Genomic DNA, 21,345 nt, shown 5'->3' on the forward strand with positions numbered 1-21,345 from the left:
CATGACTTTACTAGCATGTGAGAGGCGTGCAATTGTGCAGTAGTTTGAGCATCCTTTGACACTGCCTTTCTTTGGGATTAGAATGAAAACTGACCTTTTCCAGTCCTGTGACCACTGCTGAGTTTTCCAAATTTGCTTGCATATTGAATGTAGCACTTTCACAGCATCATTTTCTAGGATTTGAATTAGCTCAACTGGAATTCCATCCCCTCCACTAGCTTTGTTTGTGGTGATGCTTCATAAGTCTCACTTGACTTCACATTCCAAGATGTCCATCTCTAGGTCAGTGATCACACCATCATGATTATCTGGGTTGTGAAAATATTTTTTGTATACTTCTTCTGTGTATTATTGCCTCCTCTTCTTAATATCTTCTGCTTTGTCAGGTCCATACCATTTCTGTCCTTTATTAAGCCCATCTTTACATGAAATGTTCCCTTGGCATCTCTAATTTTCTTGAAGTGATCTCTAGTCTTTCCCATTCTATTGTTTTCCTCTATTTCTTTGCACTGATCACTGAGGAAGGCTTCTTATCTCTCCTTGCTATTCTTTGGAACTCTGCATTCGAATGGGCATATCTCTCCTTTTTTCCTTTGTTTTTCACGTCTCTTCTTTTCACAGCTATTTGTAAGGCCTCCTCAGACAACCGTTTGGCCTTTTTGCATTTCTTTTCCTCGGGGATGGTGTTGATTCCTGCCTCCTGTACAATGGTATGAACCCCCGTCCATAGCTCTTCAGGCAGTCCATCTATCAGATCTAATCCCTTGAATCTATTTATCACTTCCACTGTATAGTCATAAGGGATTTGATTTAGGTCATACCTGAATGGTCTAGTGGTTTTCCCTACTTTCTTCAATTTCAATCTGAATTTGGCAATAAGGAGTTCATGATCTGAGCCACAGTCAGCTCCTGGTCTTGTTTTTTGCTGACTGTATAGTACTTCTCCATCTTTGGCTGCAGAGAATATAATCAGTCTGATTATACTTTTAAAAAGGATCCTTCTGACTACTGCCTGAGGAAGAAGCTGGAAGGGAACTAAAAGAAAAGCAAAGAGACATCTAGGAAACAAGTGCACACAAGAGGGACTGGTGATTTGGAATGCATTTGCGACTATGGAGTTGGCTAGAATGGGGACAAACTGAAGAGATGTTTAGGAGAATGCATATACAGAACTGGGTAGTTAATTACATATGAGGGGAGCAGAGAGCAAAGAGTCAAGCTGACTCCCAAGTTGCTGAATTCAGCAACTGTTTGTCCTATTTTACTATCACCAAAAGAAGGAAATACCAGTAAAGATTTGAGGTCAAAGAAGAGCTTGTTGAAATTTGAGATGTCTGTGAGACTTTCAAGTCAACATGTGTTTCCTAATTTTAACAGTAATATGATTTGGGGGATTTCCATGTCAGTCCAGGGTTAAGACTCCACACTTCCACTACAAAGGGAATAGGTTCAATCCCTCATTGGGAACTAAGACCCCACATGCCACATGCTGCTGCCAAAAATAAACTTAAAGATTTTTAAAATAATGAATAAATTTTTAAAAAGTAATGTATTTGTAGTAGATTATTTGGAAAATGGAGGTGAAAAAAAAAGCAAATGTCATCTTTAATCCCACTACTCAGAGACAGTTATAGTTAAAACATGGGTGTATAGGCTTTTCTTTAAACATACAAACATAAGCAAATTAGGTATTAAAACATTGTTTTGTAATCTGTTTTTCCCTTTAACAATGAATCATAGCCATTTTTATTCATCATTGTTCTTCAACAATATTTTCAATGGCTGCTTAGGATTTCATTACATAAATTTGTTACAACTGATTTTAACCATCCCCTGTTGCTATCAAATTGCTTTTGCTATCAAAACATATTATGAGAGGACTTTAAGGACAGTGAAACTACTCTGTATAATGCTATAATTGTAGTTACATGTCACACATATTTCAAAACCTATAGAATGTACAACACCAAGAGTGAGCTCTAATGCAAACTAGGGACTTTAGGTGATAATGGTGTGTCCATGTAGATTCTTTCATTGTAACAAATGTACTATTTTTGTGTGAGATGTTGATAGTAAGGGAGGTTGTGCATACGTGGGGCAGGAGACATATGGGAAATCTCTGTACCTTCTGCTCACTTTTGCTGTGAACCCAAAACTGCTCTAAAACATAAAGTCCAGTATTATGATGAGCATCCTTGTGTGCAAATCTGTTTGCACATTTCTGACTGTTCCCATAAGATAAATTCCAGTAAGTGGAATTGTCTGGTCAAAAGGTATGCTCATTTAACAACTTTGTGTTACCAAATGGGCCACCACTACTAAGAAAGTACACTTAAGCTGATTTTTTCATTGCTGACTCAATGCTGTCCATACTGTACTTCACTCCACACCTCCATTTACACATCCTCAAAATAATGCTGTAAAAACAACATTGGGTTTTCTGTCAAAAACATTCCTATTTTCTTAACTACAATATAGTACCAAGTTCACTCTGCATTTTGATTACAAGCTAACTGCATCTCTGAGAAAATGTGTGCCATGCTAATTTGTCTTGACTTAAAATTTCAAAGAAATTCCCACATGGATCCCAGATGTTGACCATTTAATGCAAGAAGGTGTTTCCTCATTACACAAATATGGTACGTGTCCAAAATATTGGCATTGTTTAGTTTATGAATCACCTAAAATAACTACATCACAAAAAACAATGGTTCACGTGTGAGTCATAAATTAAACAATGCCAATTTTTTGATGTGCGCCACACCATATAATAAGGAAACACCTTCTTGGATTAAATGGTAAACATCTGGAATCCATGTGAGGGCTCTAAAAAAATTAGCGCTGTATTTTCTTATATTTTCCCAGTGTAGAAAGAAATTCAAAATGGAGGCAATTTTTACAAAAATTTCCTTGCCCCAAATATCCTTGCATTGGTTGATACAAAAGCCTACATCAAAGCAATATAGTCACATTCCATTATAGGTGATACCACCTATAAAGTGAAACTGAAAGTCGATCAGTTGTGTCTGACTCTTTGCAAACCCCATGGACTATACAGTTCATGGAATTCTCCAGGCCAGAATACTGAAGTGGGTAGCCTTCCCTTCTCCAGGGGATCTTCCCAACCCAGGAATCAAACCAGGGTCTCATGCCTTACAGGCAGATTCTTTACTGACTGAGCTATCAGGGAAGCCAGAAGTCTAAGTCTCCTGTTTTTATTTATTCTAGATCTTATGCTGTGATATTATGGAATATAGATGTAGTAGGCTGAATGTGCTCTGCTGTTCAGTCGTATCCAACTCTTTGCAACTCCATGGACTGCAGCTTGCCAGGCTCTTCTGCTATGGGATTTTCCAGGCAAGAATACTGGAGTGGGTTGCCATTTCCTCCTCCCGGGGTCTTCCAGACGTGGGATAGAACCCACGTCTCCTTTGTCTGCTGCATTGGCAGGAGCATTCTTTACCACTGAGCCATCTGGGAGGACCAGTGAGTTGAATAGTAGCTCCCCCAAAAAATATGCCCATGCCATAACTCCTGAAACCTGTGAATGTGACCTTATTTGAAAAAAGAGGGGGGTGCTTTGCAGATGCAATTAGGTTAAGGATCTTGAGATGTGATATTGCTGAACCTCAGTTCTAAATCCAATGACAAGTGTCCTCATAAAAGAAAGACTCAGGGAAGTTTGTGACACAAGCACATAGGACAGAAAACCACAAGATGTCAGAAGTAGAGATTAAAGTCACACAGCCCCAACCAAGAATTCCTGGTGGGACCAGAAGCTCAAGAGGTGGTTTCCTAAAACCTCTGAGGGACCAAGGCCCTGCTGACATCTTGACTTTGGATTTTAGCCTCCACAACTCCAAGAGAATAAACTTCTGTTGTTTTAAGCTATGGTTTGTGGTAATTTGTTACAACATCCCTAGGAAACCACAATGGGAATCCATTGTAATGGGATTGTTGTTGTTTCTTAGTTACTAAGTCATGTCCAATCTTTTGTGACCCCATGGACTGTAGCCCACCAGGCTTCTCTGTCCATGGGATGTTTCAGGTAAGAATACTGCAGTGGGTTGCCATTTCCTGCTCCAGGGGATCTTCCTGACCAAGGGATCAAACCCATGTCTCCTGAATTGGCAAGCAGATTCTTTACCACTGTGCCACCAGGGAAGCTCCTGTAATAGGATTAGATATATAATATGAATTAACTGTATCACTGCACTTTATTCAGATTTAACATGCTTAATTTTTTGACTTTTGATTAGCATCAAGCACTTGATGGTTCTGCTTTGGGTTTAAATAACATTCAAGGCTGTCTTTTAACCTTGGAATGTTCTGATCTCAAATGATTCTTGCCATAATTCCTGTTGTTCAAGCATGTTTGAGAGAATATCCATAGAGCTGTGAGAGCTGGGAGATTCTAGACTAGATAGGCAAAAATGCCTTATCATCCAAGCCTTCAAAATGGTAACACATGTCAGATACCCAACAGCTGACTTGGCTTCTGCCCATGTTGTGAACAAAAGGATGTATTTTTAAAAGTTAAATAATATATCAGTGTGACTATAAAACATTATTAAAGAGAGGTAAACTATTACATTACATTAGTTATATTTGTAGCTGGCTACTTGCTGAAACCCATGTGCAAAAAATCCCTTTGATTTTGCATGGATGGGAGGACATTTTGATAAACATCACGGTGGCTTTTCGGAAGGGGCTTTCCAGTTGTATATCTGATACTCCTTGATATTAAAGACCACTGAAAGCATAAGCCCTAACTCCTCGATTTTCATTCTATGTCTTATGTTTGCTGGGCTTTTGTTTATTAATAGTTAAAAGAAATAATAAGCATCAGATTGTTTTTCTTAAGTAAATTTCTGGTACAAGAGCCCATGATCATTCTTTCCATGACCTGCCATCTCCCGGCCCCATCCCTTGGTCTACCTCAAGAAGTGAAGGAATTATAAAAGAATAATATCATACAGCTGTCATAAAAAGTTTAAAGAATTTCTAACAGCATGGGAAACTATTCTCTTGAGTTTAAAACTATTCTCTTGAGTTTTTACTTGAGTTGAGTAAAAAAAGGCAAGATAACCTAGACATACACTATGATCCAAATTTGTTTAGACACACACACATCTACATATAAATACATTCAAAAGGGAAAATTTTTCACAAAAGAGCTAAATTGGCTATTTCCAGATGGTAGAATTACACATAAATTTTTCTTTGTCAGCTATATTTTCCAGTGTACTTTTTATAATGAGCATATATAGCTTTTATAACCAAAAATAATAATGTAATGGAACCCAACTAACAGCTGGAAGCTAAGACCCATTGTGGGGGCGGGGGGTGGCTAGCATTTTGTCCTTCAGGTAGGTGCTTATTTCAAAACTGGTTTATAAAGGATGTAAATTAATTCTGCAAGATTTTTCCAGTATATTCAAAAATACTGACCATACTCACCAGGCAAATACTCCTGATTTCGCCTTACTTGTGCTACTTGCTTTTTCTTCACTCTTCCTATTCATCATGGTTGAAAGCTGATCTGAGGCTGAGAAGGTAGAAAGAAGAAAGTAGAAGGTAGGGTGCACTATAAACAAAAAGTTACTATATTATTTCCTTAGATTCTTTCTGACTTCTCTTGGGACCAATGTGGCCCAAATGGAGGAGAAAGAGCACAGAACATCAGCAATGCTAAGTACCTTGTATTTTTCTGAAAACTGGAGCATTCAATAACAACCCCCCAATCCACCACCCTACTTCAGGGACCACGGCTTTGTCATGGCAAAGGGGTTTGCATAACTAAATGAAGCTATGAGTCTTGGAGTGCAGGAATACCCAAGATGAACAGGTCACAGTGAAGAGTTCTGACTCTACATATGGACATCACTAGATGGTCAATACCGAAATCAGATTGGTTATGTTCTTTGTAGTCAAAGATGGAGAAGCTCTATACAATCAGCAAAAACAAGATCTAGAGCTGACTGTGGCTCAGATCATGGGCTTCTTATTGCCCAATTTCAGGCTTAAATTGAAGAAAGTAGAGAAAACCACTAGGTCATTCAGGTATGTGCTGTGTTTAGTTGCTCAGTCATGTATGACTCTTTGCAACTGTAGGGGCTGCAGCCCTCCAGGCTCCTCTGTCCATGGGGATTCTCCAGGCAAGAGTACTGGAGTGGGTTGCCTCCCCCAGGGGATCTTCCCAACCCAGGGATTGAACCCAGGTCTCCCGCATTGCAGGCAGATTGTTTACCATCTGAGTCACCAGGGAAAATTTCTAATACTTGAGTGGATAGCCTATATCTTGATCAGGGAATCTTCCTGACCCAGAGATCGAAGCAGAGTCTCCTGCATTGCAGGCAAATTCTTTACCAGCTAAGCTACCAGGGAAAATTTCTTTCTCAGCTTTGTAAAGCCTTCTCAGTGAACCACTTTGCCTTCCTGTATTTCTTTTCTAGGGAATGGTCTTGGTCACTGCCTCCTGTACAATTTAACGAACCTCCGTCCATAGCTCTTCAGGCACTCTGTCTACCAGAGCTTTGATCTATGGATAGAGGTTCATTAAATTTTACAGAAGGCAGTTACCAAGATCATCCCCAAGAAAAGAAATACAAGAAGGCAAAGTGGTTCTCTGAGGAGGTTTTACAAATAGCTGGGAAAGAAGAGAAGTGAAAGGAAAAGATATACCCAACTGAATGCAAAGTTTCAGAGAACAGCAAGAAGAGATTAGACAGCTTTCTCAAATGAACTATGCCAAGAAATAGCAGAAAACAATAGACTGGGAAAAACTAGGATCTCTTCAAGAAAACTGGACATATGAAGGGAATAGTTCATGCAAGGATAGGCACAATAAAGAATGGAAATGGTAAGGACCTCCCAGAAGCAGAAGAGATTAAGAAGAGGTGGCAAGAATACACAGAACTACACGAGAAAGGTTTTAGTGACCAGGATAACCATGATGGTATGGTCACTCACCTAGAACCAGACATACTGGAGTGTGAAGTCAAGCGGGTCTTAGGAAACATTACTACAAACAAAGCTAGTGGAGGTGACAGAATTCCAGCTGAGCTACTTAAAATCATAAAAGATGATGCTACTGAAGTGTTGCACTCAATATGTCAGCATATTTATTTGGAAAACTCAGCAGTGGCCACAGGACTGGAAAAGATGGCTTTTCATTCTAATGCCAAACAAGGGCAATGCCAAAGATGTCCAGTCTGTACAATTGCACTCATCTCACATGGTAGCAAGGTTATGCTCAAAATCCTTCAAGCTAGGCTTCAGCAGGACATGAACCAAGAACTTGCACATGTATGAGCTGAATTTAGAAAAGGCAGAAGAACCAGAGATCAAATTGCCAACATTTGTTGGATCATGGAGAAAGCAAGGGAATTCCAGAAAAACATCTGCTTCACTGACTAGGCTAAAAGCCTTTGGCTGTATGGATCACAACAAACTATGGAAAATTCTTCAAGAGATGGGAGTACCAGACCACCTTACCTGTCTCCTGAGAAACCTGTATGCAGGTCAAGAAGTAACAGTTAAAACCAGACATGGAGCAGCTGACTGGTTCCAAATTGAGAAAGGAACATGACAAGGCTCCATACTGTCACTTTGCTTATTTAACTTACATACAGAGAACATCATGTAAAACGCTGGGTTGGATGAATCACAAGTTGGAATCAAGATTGCCAGGAGAAATATCAACAACCTCTGATATAGAAATGATACTACTCTAATGGCAGAAAGTAAAGAGAGACTCAAGAGCCTCTTGATGAGGGTGAAAGAGGAGAGTGAAGAAGGTAGCTTGGAACTCCACATTAAAAAACCTAAGATCATGGCATCTGGTTCCATCAATTAATGGCAAATAGAAAGGGAAAAATTGGAAGTAATGACAGATTTTATTTTCTTGCACTGAAAAATCACTGCGAATAGTGACTGCAGCCATGAAATTAAAAAAATGTTTGCTTCTTGGATGCAAAGCTATGACAAATCTAGACAGCATATTAAAAAGTAGAAATATCACTTTGCTGACCAAAGTCCATATAATCAAAGCTATGGTTTTTACAGTAGTCATGTATGAATGTGAGAGGTGGACCATAAAGAAGGCTGACGGCCAAAAGAATTGACGCTTTTGAACTGTGGTATTGGAGAAGACTCTTGAGAGTCCCTTGAACAGCGAGGAGATTAAACCAGTCAATCCTAAAGGAAATCAACCCAGAATATTCACTGGAAGAACTGATGCCAATGCTGAAACTCCAATACTTTGGCCACCTGATGCAAAGAACTGACTCACTGGAAAAGACCCTTATGCTGGGAAAGATTGAAGGCAGAAGGAGAAGGGGGCAGCAGAGGATGAGATGGTTCCATGGCATCACTGACTCAATGGACATGAGTTTGAGCAAACTCAGGGAGACAGTGAATGACAGGGAATCCTGATGTGCTGCAGTCCACAGAGTAGCAAAGAGTTGGACACAACTGAGCAAGTGAATAACAAAACTGCCACTACTTCTCCAAATAGATAGATAGGGTTTTGGAGGACACTATTTTTTACCCCAAAACTACTGGATCCAGTCACTGGTAACATGGAAGATTTCAAAAAATGTTTGGCAAGTAGACTAGATCTTAAGTTTCCTTGAGGGCAAGGACCATGAGCTCCTTCATATTTATTTACATAGAGCTGAAGACAGTGCCTCATACATAATACCTAAGAAGTATGAGATCCAGAAAAAAAAATATTTTTGTGGATTTCAAAGGAGTGCGTAAGCAGTGTCTAATGAGCTTTGTTTTATTAAAGGTTAGCAGAATTTGATAAAATCACTGTTCGTCAAGGAATGGGTTACACAGCAAGCTGGGGAGTATGTACCTTTGCAAAAGATGCATCAGAATGGGGAATACAGGGGGCCAGAAATGACATGTGTGGTTTACACAATGGCACCCCACTCCAGTACTCTTGCCTGGAAAATCCCATGGATGGAGGAGCCTGGAAGGTTGCAGTCCATGGGGTCTCTAAGAGTCAGACACGACTGAGCAACTTCACTTTCACTTTTCACTTTCATGCATTGGAGAAGGAAATGGCAACCCACTCCAGTGTTCTTGCCTGGAGAATCTCAGGGATGGGGGAGCCTGGTGGGCTGCCGTCTGTGGGGTCACACAGAGTCAGACACGACTGAAGTGACTTAGCATAGCATATTTGAAAAGTGAAGTAAGTATACGTATGATTTTCAGCGGATGGAGTGGGAGGTGTGGGTACTTTTGAAGAGCATGTACGAAGTATATTCCAATCTGAGCACATATACAAAACTGGTTGGAAGGTATGGCATTACAGGTATGGATTTTAAAAGACTGAACCACAGGCCTGAATAACCAGGTTACCCATTCAAACCACTTTAGCACTAAGAAAATAGAATTGCCTTTTAAATATCAGTGATCATGGCTTTCACTATCTCCAGACCCCATGGCCATTCCTAATCTGTATACTTCCAACTCTTTATACTTAGCTTTATATTTTTCTTCATAAAAGCTGAAGGATGGTGTTTACAATTTTTTCTTCTTTTCCACTTAAGGTAATTTGGCATGTTTTTAAAATTTTTTAAATACTCTTGCCTTCAGGCTTCTATTTTCCTGGTATTTTATAGAATAGTGTTTGTCTGGAAGGCAGATAGCAAAAATACTCATATGTGATCATGTGGAGAAAAGTAGTCTGCATTCTGAAAGCAGAGGAAAATATTGGGTTTGACAAAATGTTCATTTGGGTTTTTCTGTAAGAGGTTACAGAAAGACTCAAATTTTTTGGCCAACCCAATACATGTGTAAGAATACCGTAGGTGGAGGGAACATTGGTTAAGCACAAGTTAAAGGAGAAAGGAGACCCTTGTCAATTAGACTATGAAGCTCAGCACTTCTCTCCAACGATTTGGGTAAATGAAAGCAAAGTCAAGGTACAACAAGCATATGCCTATGGACCATACGTATGTGTTTGTGCATGTTTCCTAGATATCCCTAATATATTCATCCAAGGGGCTTCTCTGTGGCTTAGACTGTAAAGAATCTGCCCACAATGCAGGAGACCCGGGTTCCATCCCTGGGTTGGGAAGATCTCCTGGAGAAGAGAATGGCAACCCACTCCAATATTCTTGCCTGGAGAATTCCTTGGACAGAGGGAGCCTTGTGGGCTTAGCCCAGGAGATCGCAAAGAGTCAGACAGAACTGAACAACTAACAATTTCACTTTCATATTCATCCAAGATGTTCTTTTCCTAAGCCTTTAATACATCCAAAAGTGAGGTTGCTCAGTCATGTCTGACTCTTTGCGACCCCAGGGACTGTAGCCTGCCATCCATGGAATTTGGCAGGGAAGGATACTGGATTGGGTTGCCATTTCCTTTTCTAGGCAGGGTATCTTCCTGACCCACGGGTCGAACCCAGGTCTCCCGCACTGCAGCCAGACTCTTTACCATCTGAGCCACCAAGGAAGCTCCTAACACATCCAAGGTAGAAAACAATTAAAAGATGCATCTGTGTATATGATTATCAGGCCAATCACACAGAGCCTCCACTGGGTCTCAGAATTCGAGGTGAAACCATGGGGAAAGATCATTTCAGCACCAAGAGGCCCACTTATAAAACTTGGGTAATTGGATGGCCAGGACGCAGGTTTATTTCATTTGATTTTCAAGTTATTCTCAAGAAACACTTATCCATAGAAACGGCTTATCCATGGATAAGCTCTCTATGATTTCTAGCAAAGAGTGAGAGAAAAATACTCTTTCATCTCACACTTAGGTTCTCCTATGAGACTATTCTCTATGGAGAGGCTTCATAACTGAAGACTTTCATGAGTCTTTACTTTCCCAACATTTCAAAGTTAATAGAGAAGATACTGAAGAGAAAAACATTCCCCAAGTAAGATACTAAAAAGTAAAATGTCCTAGAGGGGTGGGATGTAGGGAGGAGGTTTAAGAGGGAGGGGACATATGTACAACTATGGCTAATTCATGTTCATATATGGCAGAAACCCAACACAATTTGTAAAGCAATTATCCTCCAATTAAAAATAAATATTTTTTAAAAGTACGATGTGTTTCTGAATTTCTTTAATAAATTTCACTTCAGTCTTCAAAATGTATGTCTTACAATGCATCCCATAACTAGATGAATACATTCACAGTGGTATACAACCCCAAATGGTTGGTTAAATTTCAAGAGTTGAAACTTGACTGCCAGGGGTCAAATTCCATTTATTAACCTCATGACCTTGGGTAAATTACCCTAACCATACTGCTCCAGGTCCCTTGTCTAGGTAACAAGAATCCTAACAGTAATAGTCCCTACACTTCATTAGGTCTTGTCATGAGGATTAAATGAGTTAATTCACCCTAAAGGCTTAGCACAGTCTCCAGTACATAGAAAGGACCCAATAAATGTAAATGAGGTTAACATTATATAAATAAAAGAAACCATACTATAACTCATTTTAAGACAGGTTTTAAAATTGAAATTGTTGACAACAGACCTCTGCCTTCACTTCCCACAAAGAGGGATTGAGTCTTCTGAGATGACTTGCAAGCAAAAGATACAGATATAAACTATCATACACCAAATCAAATTCCATTCACACAAAATAATTTCCTCATGTTGACAAAATTGTTATCTTCAAAAATATTACCTTTGCTAAAAACTCTAAACTCTCAAAGCCAATAGCTAAGAATGTAAGCAAATTAGAAGTCACTCTCTCTATGTAGCTTTCTAACAAAATTCCACATCATGAACTTCTAATAATGTTTCTTGTCCACAGATTATAATAACCTACTTCGAAATCACATCATTTCCTTTTTCTGCCTCATTTCCTTCAAAGTGAAGCATAATTTTTCTTGGACCTAGAATAAAAAATTCTAGCTGAACTAAGCAAATCATTACCAGAAATGAAATTTTATAATAATACTATTTCACAGTATTCAAAAAACATAAAACATCTGTGTGGTATTTGTTAATACATAAAAATAACCTAATATTATCGTGTATACCACCTAAGTGGAAAATTTAGTCTATAACCAGAAGTGCAAATAGAAATCCCTACAGATTCCATCTGTGTTGGGTTTTGAAGTCCTGTTGGGAACATTTAAGAACTGTGACACTGAAGTCTTAGCCAGAGGTCACAGACTTCTTGGCACAGATATTTGTTCAGCCAACACAGTATTTCAACAATTATTAAACTCACAGATCTTTAGGTGGGCCATGCCCTCTATTTTCCTGACATGCCCTTAAAGGCATTTTATTTGGAAAACCCTGATTAAGGCCCATGATTACAGAAAAGAGATCATATGATAATCAGCAGTTAAATAGGTACCTCCATCACTGACAGCCTGAAGTCCAGAGCCTGGAAAATTAAAGATACTAACAGTCACATTCAGAAATTCTTCCAGCTTGCCTACTGGACTAATTTTAAATACATACTTTCAATGTATATACTTAACAATGGCACATTTAATTAGGACTGCTGAGCTGAGTTGTTAAAAAAACATTTATAGCTGGATATTGAAAGAAGCCAGAAAAAAGAGAATTTTTAAAAACATGTTCTATTGATATGAAAATTTGCACTAAAGTCCAAATTTCACATAATTTTTAAAAAATTAAAAACATTCAGTCCATCGTTGGTTTTTCTTCATATAAAAGGAAGTGAATTTGCTCAATGCACTATATAGAAAGGAACTAGTTTCTACTAATGTATTTTTAATGACTATTTATATATATACACACACATAGAGACACAAGCTTATATGCACAAACTCGGAGCAGTGACTGAGTCAACTATTACTCTTGGTTTTTTTTTGTTTAGCTTCATCACAATTTGCAGGAGATTCTGTTCCACTTACAAATTAAGTCTGAGTCTAGGACCCAAATAAAAGAACACTGGAGAGGGTTTCCTAAAACATTAGTCCATGTTTCACTCCTAAGGTATTAGGTATTAGGCACTGATGAGGAACAAGCTAGCAGGCTTTAGAGCCCGAATGTTGTTAATCAAGCGTTCTTTTAAGTTAACGTGGCAGACTGTGTCCATTCACACTGTGCCAGGAAGTACACTCTTGTCTCTCGCGTCCTCTTCAGAACACAAATACAAGGCACCTTGCAGTGACTTTGCTGCTGGGGGCAGTGCCTCTGCCCCTGGACTCCCCTGGATTAGTCTCTCTGAAGGTTCAGGCGAATTCTCCCTCCATCCTGGACTCGGGTGCTGCTGGGAGACTTCCCAGAGTGAAGCACACGGAGAAGGAAAGCCTAGAGCCGATCTCGAGAGGGGGTCCTCCTGAAGGACTACTTCTTGGAGACACCTGTTGGAAAGTACTTCCTTTTCTTTGGAATTCCGCCATTTCATTCTTCTGTTCTGAAACCAGATTTTCACCTAGTAATGAAGTAATTGAACAAAATGATCACTTAACTCCACATTGCTTCAATTCAGCATTTTAAACTGTAATTTTTCCCACTGTTCATTCCACAGAATGCCTTATTATGAGAGCCAGCCTAGCAAAGTCCTTGTAGTTTTTCAGTCCAGAAATATCTGAGAAATTACTTTAATATAACATCTCCACACACACTTACGAAACAAAACAACTGTGGTTAAGTTGGTGACATCCTGTAAGTCGGACATCTTTCAAGACTGGTTTAACTCTCTTCAATATTTTAAAACCTCATCTAGTCTATGCTAAATTATTTATCCAAAGGAAATGTTATCAGCTAGTAATATCATCTGAGTGGTTTTGTTGTTTTTTTTTGGTGCCAGGTGTCAAGCCAGGCACTCAACATAGATTTTAAAATTTGATCCTCACAGTGACTGCAAGAAGTCCTTATTGCTCACATAAGAAAACTGAGGTTCAAAGCAATGAACTAGCTCAAGGTCACACAGCTTGTAAAATGGAAGTACTTAGACTAGACTCAGTGACAGTCCCACTCCAGTGCTGAGGCTCCTATAAACATTCATACTTCATCAGAAACTTTTGGAGACTAAATTAAGACTATATTTCATAATGCTTAGATAAATTGCAGGCTTACTATAATTTCCAAGTTCGAGTACTCCCACGGCTTATCAACTTCAAAGAATTAGGCTCAATAAATTACACCTGATTGTAACGAACCTTAAAGTGCTTATGATGGTAGCTTCTAATCTGAGCCATATCTGCCCCCATCCCACTTGAATCTTTTCTACTACCTTCCATCTTTACCTACTATGTAATCAACTGTACCTGAGAAGAAAACACCACAATTGGTTTCCTGGTGGTTGAAAAGTCAATCACATTGCTTTCCTGTGCATTACACTGCATCCTTCTGAGTAGCTTTCTATTTTTAAAACAAAAACTGGAAAATTTTTACCTAAAGAAATAATTATTAAAGTGTACAAACCAAATATTTCTCCAAATGAAGTAAAACTCTTAACTTTAACTGAGCCGGTCTTTCCAGATTGGCAAAACATTCTTTCAAAGTGAGTGGCAATGTCCAAAATGGCTACAAAAGAAGCTTATTGCAGGCAGCTGAGTCCGAAACACAGCCGTCTCAGTTACAAGGCTTTTTATAAGAAAACAGTACTACTGTGTACATACCAGAGCATTTGGTTCTGTTCATAAACTCATTTATTATTTGCAGTAGGCATTTACTCCCAGAAAATCTGCCAAGTATTTCTAATGGGTCTTTACTAAGACAGTTACGTGTTCCCATTAGTGATTCTTGCCTTTCTATCACATCAATTATTTTCTTCTCTTGTTAGCTTTTCTGTCTAGAAAATTTTTGAGTAATATCTCAATTTGAAGAAAATCATAAAAGATGTTTTTTCATAAGTGGTATCAGGACAAGAGTACCATAAGTGATACTGGGACAAATGTACGTACTTGGGGAAAATCATAAAAGGTCTCGGCTTCCCCAGTGGCTCAGTGGTAAAGAATCTGCCTGCAATGCAGGAGACCTGGGTTCAATCCCTGGGTCAGAAAGATCCCTGGAGCAGGGCATGGCAACCCATTAAACTAATCTTGCCTGCAGAATCCCATGGACAGAGGAGCCTGGTGAGCTATAGTCCATAGGGTCACAAAGAGTCAAGACATAACCAAAGCAACTTAGCACACATACATGCATAAAAGTTCTGCCTCTCAATAAAAATCTCAGATAGATAAAACAGCTAAACATAAGCACAAAACTATAAAAGTTCTAGAAGAAAATATAAGAGATGATCATTACAGTCTTAGGGAGATGAATGTTTTCTTAAGCATGACACAAAACAGTAAGGCTACAAAAGGAAAGCTAGATCTGACTACATAAAAAGGAGAAACTTTTGGACAAATAAAGATGACCATAAACATATGAAAAAGCCACAAATTATTCAAAAGAATTAAAAGTAGGGATTCAAAGAGGTATTTGTACACACAGTGTTCACAGCAGCAATATTTATATTAGCCAAAAGGCGGAAGCAACCCAAATGACCATTGATGGATGAGTGAATAAATGAAATGTGGTCTATATATACAATTGAATATCATTCATCCCTAACAAGGAAGAAAGTTCTAACACATGCTACAATACAGACGGAACTTGAAGACATTATATCCAGTGAAATATGCCAGTAACAAAAGGACAAATACAGTATGATTCCACTTATATGAAGTACCTAGAGTAGTCAAATTCATAGAGACAGAAAATAGAATGGTGGTTGCCAGGTGCTTGGGGTAGGGAGAAACAGGGAGTCATTGTTTAATGAGTGCAAAAGTGCAAAATTTCAGATTTGAGCGATGAAAAAAGTTCTGGAATGGATGGTGATGATGGCTGCCTAACAATGTGAATGTACTTCATGCCACTGAACTGTACACTTCCAAAAGGTTAAAATGGTAAATTTTATGTTATGTGTATTTTACCACAAAAAAAAAAACCCACAAACTTGGAAGGGATTTCTGTGACAGCTGTTAACAGGAAAATGTTACTAACCATAATATTTCAAATATTTTGATTAACAGAGAAAATAATTGCTGCATATCCATCAACAAAAAGACAATATGATAGAAATGAAATGGTATAGCCATGAGAAGTCTAAATTCAGATGAAAATAACCAGTAAAGTGATTAAAAGATTCCCAAGTTCTGATAACTAGGAAAAAAATTACAAATACAAGCTGCCAATAAAGGTGGAAACATTTTCAAAAATTTAAATAATGGGACTATTTAAAAAAAAGAGGGAGACTGTTCATTAGTAGGAGTGAAATCTGACACAATTCAATATCTTGATACAATATTATATTTGGAAAGGAATTTTTTAATTGATCGCAATTTAAAATATACATAAACTTTAACCTATAAGTCCCACTCCTAGTTTCCTATCTTACTTTTAATATTTTTAAAGTGCATAAAAATATGTAATAGTAAAAACTAGGAGGTAACTTAAAGCTGAAGATGGCTAAGTGAATTATAGTATATCCATGTAATGGTCAGTTCTAAGACACTAAAGAAAAATGAAGTAAATATGTATGCAGGTATGCAAGGATGTATCTCATGACATTTGAATGTGGGCAGGGGGGAAGCAAAGTGTAAAACAACAGTCATTGTCAACAGCATTTTCATAATAGCCAAGAAATGGGAACAATCCCAATGGCCACCGTTAGAATGGATAAACCGTGGTGTACCATGTAATACTGCGCAGTGATAAGTGTAAATGAGCTACTGCTACAACACAGCCACAGGGATGAATCTCACAAGATATGGTCAGTGAAAGAAGCCATACACCAAAGAATATGAACTGAGTGATATTATTTATACAAAGCACAAAAATGGGCAAACTAATCCGTGCAGTTCAGTCAGGAAGGAGCAGGTAGTGTCTGGGAGCGGGTGTGCAGGGGGCACCTGGCTCCATGGTAAAGTTCTACTGCCTGGGCTGTGTGCTGGTTACACAGGTGATTCGTACTGTCCTTTGGAAAACATCAAAATATGTGCAGAGTGTGATCCCATTTTTACCTAAAAATACATATATGTGCTTCTAGGTCACAGCTTCTTCCATCTGTAAAACAGAAATAACAGAAGTAGCTATTTTATTATCTGTAAATGACATCAAATGTCAGGGGATGTGGTAATCATTATTTAAGTCTATCTTTTTTTTTAACAGGGCTTCCCAAGTGGCACTAGTGGTAAAGAACACACTTGCCAATCCAAGAGATGTAAGAGACTCGGGTTCGATCCATGGGTTGGGAAGATTCCCTGGAGGAAGAAATGGCAACCTACTCCAGTATTCTTGCCTGGAGAATCCCATGGACAGAGGAGCCTGGCAGGCTACAGCCCAAAGGGTCACAGAGAGTAGGACACAACTGAAGTGACTTAGCATGTGTTTTTTATGTGTTTGTGCATATATGAGAAACATATAAGCTTATTTGGGAAAGGAGTATGACAAGGCTATATATTGTCACTGTGTTATTTAACTTATATGCAGAGTACATCATGAGAAATGCTGGGCTGGGTGAATCACAAGCTGGAATCAAGATTGCCAGGAGAAATATCAACAACCTCAGATATGGAAATGATACCACTCTAATGGCAGAAAGCAAAGAAGAATTAAAGAGACTCTTGATGGGGATGAAAGAGGAGAGTGCAAAAAAAAAAAAAAAATTGGCTTAAAACTCAACATTCAAAAAACGAAGATCATGGCATCCAGTCCCATCACTTCATGGCACATAGAAGGGGAGAAAGTGGGAGCAGTGACAGATTTTATTTTCTTGGGCTCTGAAATCACTGAGGACAGTGACTGAAGCCATGAAATTAAAATATGCTCGCTCCTTGGAAGGAAAGCAATGACAAATCTAGATAGTGTATTAAAAAACAGAGATATCACTTTGTCATCAAAGGTTTGTATAGTTAGAGCTTTGGTTTTTCCAGTAGTCATGTACAGATGTGAGAGTTGGACCATAAAGAAGGCTGACAGCCGAACAATTGATGTTTTTGAATTGTGGTGCTGGAGAAGACTCTTGAGAGTCTCTTGGACAGCAAGAAGATCACATCAGTCAATCCTAAAGGAAATCAACACTGAATATTCATTGGAAGGACTGATGCTGAAGCTGAAGCTCCAATACTTTGGCCACCTGATGAAAAGAGCCAACTCACTGGAAAAGACCCTGATGCTGGGAAAGATTGAGGGCAGGAGGAGAAGGGGATGACAGAGGATGAGAAAGTCAGATAGCATCATTGACTCACAGACCTGAATTTGAGCAAACTCCAGGAGATAGTGGAGAACAGAGGAGCCTAACATGCTGCAGTCCGCGGCATCACAAAGAGTCGGACACAATTTAGTGACTGAACAACAACAATGACAACATATGAAATAAGAAAATGTTAACCTACTTCTGAGCTGTTCACCAAATTCAATGAGATAAAAAACATTCTTTCCTGAGGCATTTGAATTTTAAAACCAATATAATCAACTATGTACAACTATGTGCCTATGGATAAGAACTGAGAGATAACATGAAAATATGGAAACAGTTTGTTTTCTCAGAGTGGAAATATTACAGTCAACTCCTCATAAATATTATTGAATAGGCTTGATGCAATCCTTTTTCAATAGTTCATTTTAAAGAAGATACTATGTACTATTATGGATTTTCACACTTTCTCAGAGCACTGTCAGATTAATCCTAGCCATTGTTGCTCTTTAACACCTAAGAATCCGCCTGCCAATACATTTGCAAGAGACGCGGGTTTGACCCTTGGGTGGGGAAGATCCCCTGGAAAAGGGAATGGAAACCCACTCCAGTATTCTTGCCTGGGAAATCCCATGGAGAGAGGAGCCTGGTGGGCTATAATTCATGGGATTGAAAAACAGTCTCATGTAACTTAGCAACTAAACAACACCTACCTCAAGTTCCAATTCAACCAGAGGCCCCCAAACTTACAAAACTACACACTCATCCAGGCCAATGCAATGCAGGCCAGGCCTACTGAGCCCTCACGTGGTCCTTTCTCAGACCCAACAATTCCTCTGAGGACCAGAAAATTCCCATCACTAGACTCCCCAAGGATATATGGACCAGTCATATGACCGTCCCTTCCAGAGGTGGGAATTAGGGTAAGACTCCCGAGAGATATATAAGTTTTAGAAGAACTACTGATCCTGCTCCTATATGGCAGTATAACTAACCTGCCAGGCACTGTTTACTATATTATTGTTTTATATTCTTATCTAATTGCTCGTAAGCTTCTGCTTTGTCTTCTCAGTTGGTTGTAAACATTCCTGGGATCCAAGGAGTGTTACCTGAATCAATACTTATCAATTTTCCCTCTTACCTAGCACAGAGTGTGTTAATTGCTCAGTCATGTCCGACTCTTTGCAACCCCATGGACTGTAGCCCACCAGGCTCCCCTGTCCATGGGATTCCCAGGCAAAAATAGTGGAGCGGGTAGCCATTTCCTTCTCCAGGGGATCTTCCCGACCCAGGGATTGAACCTGTGTCTCCCACATTGCAGGCAGATTATTTACCATGAGAGCCACCTGGGAAGCTCTGAGTCCTACATAAAAGTGCGAAACTGAGGCACAGAGCAGTCAATTAAGGGCATGGGCTCACCAGTACCACACATGAGGAAAACACATACTGGCTGATCTAGGCCAACTACCCTCAACCACATCTTGTACTGCTTCCTATGACTTCAAAAAGTCAGGGGTCAGAGGGACAGATTACTTCCCTGGGGAAAGGAAGCAAGGTTAAGAAAGGTTTCATCCAAAAATAACTAGTTTAGTAACATCTAAAGTTAGAAACCAGGTCATTTGTATTGAGGGGAAGTACAGAAGAACACGGTGGTTATACAGAGCCTCTGCTAGCCCTTTAAAGCTTTTATGCTGATTCAAAAAATTCAGGTAGATGGAGCCCTGCACCAGGAAAGCCAGTTAGACAAACGAGTGCCTGCTGCATTTCAGCTGCTGCCATCCCCATGAGCCAAGTGCCCCTGTGCAGTGAACAGCCTGCACAAATGTACATGGTGGTTCCAGGTTAAAGAGAATGCAAATTCCAGAGTCAGGGTGCCTGGGGTGGGGAGCTCAGCTCCAGAGCAGTTTCACTCTGTGACACTGGATCTCTGTTTACTTCTCTACATTTCCTCATCTAGAAAATGAGGATATTTCATAACAAGGATTAAATAGGAAAATGCCAGTGCCTTATACTGTTAATTATTTATAAGTAGGCCAATCTTTAAATGGAGTATGCTGCACTTCCCCAAAGGCCAGGAAGTCTCTTTCAAAATTATATGAAACGTCATTGTACAAGAAAGGTTTGTAAGGGTTGCAGACGTGAAATTACTTAACTGTACTTGACATAAGCCCACAGTACAAAATAATGACATCTATTAAGAGGTACTTATGAGTCATTCATTTATGCCTTGACTGTTGGATTGGAAATGAAGAAAAAGACAGGAAAATTGGTTCCTGCTTTTGTAGGCAATTATGCAGCCAGTTTCTCTGAAAACAGAGCAAACAATGTAATGATGTAAATGCCACAGCCTTTGCTTTGCTTTTCATTTGGGAAGAATTAATCAGGCAAAAACCTAGACTTCTCAGCAAATGGACCAATTTCCAAACAGGAATTGTTGCACATATTTCCACTCACTAAAAAATTATGAGAATCGTTTCAATAATGCTTCAGGGTCCAGTATTATGCTTAGTACAAGGAACAGTTGCCAAATGAATGGATTTCATTGGATTCCTTCAGAAACCACGAGCTGTGTGTTGATCACACATCTTCCTGCTCATCAGTACCTGTGATTCTTTTAGTCCCAAGCTGATGGCAAGTTTCTTTCGGTCTGTTTTGCTGATATATTTCTGCTTCTGAAACATTTTCTCCAGAGCCTTTCTCTGATCCTCAGAAAAGACAGCTCTTCTTAAAATGCCCCTCCGAGCTTTGGAAGTAGATTCTTGGGTCAGAAGAGGCAGTACACTCTCTTCTCCTAGAGAGAAAAAATAATACAAAAAGCCCCATTAGCTTTGGGAGGAGAATTCCACTCATATTCCCTAGAACCGTATCCTCCACCTCTTTGCCATGGCCAAATTATCTCATCTCTGAACTCTGCACATGTAGAGTGCTTGTTAACCTCTTTTTGGTCATGGACTCCATTGAGAATTTGATAAAAGTTCTTCACTGGGGGAAAAAAAAATAACATACAGATGCTTGCCTTCCCAATTTTGCATGCCATCTCCGAAAATCCATGGTCCCAGGTTACAAAGCTCCAATGTAGAACAAGTGATAGATGGTTTAAATACTTAATTTTCTCTAATTCTTCATTTATTTATTCATTTATTGTCTCAAATTGTCGAGCACTTACCATATGCCAGGCACTCTCTGCTCAATACC

The 21,345-nt window shown here is 39.1% G+C and overlaps 1 protein-coding gene across 1 annotated transcript in view; it reads right to left on the reverse strand.

Moving 5' to 3' along the window:
• Positions 1 to 11,077: 11,077 nt before the first annotated feature.
• The window catches only part of DBX2 (developing brain homeobox 2), a 39,068-nt gene continuing 28,800 nt past the window's right edge, over positions 11,078 to 21,345 (reverse strand). The window contains exons 3-4 of the mRNA XM_006073642.4: positions 20,754 to 20,941; positions 11,078 to 13,395 (exon numbers count right to left, since the gene is read on the reverse strand). Coding sequence (XP_006073704.3) covers positions 13,057 to 13,395; positions 20,754 to 20,941 — 527 coding nt within the window. The 3' untranslated portion in view covers positions 11,078 to 13,056. The remainder of the gene's footprint in view (positions 13,396 to 20,753; positions 20,942 to 21,345) is intronic.

This window comes from Bubalus bubalis, chromosome 4, assembly GCF_019923935.1.
Source record: "Bubalus bubalis isolate 160015118507 breed Murrah chromosome 4, NDDB_SH_1, whole genome shotgun sequence".
Taxonomy (NCBI): domain Eukaryota; kingdom Metazoa; phylum Chordata; class Mammalia; order Artiodactyla; family Bovidae; genus Bubalus; species Bubalus bubalis.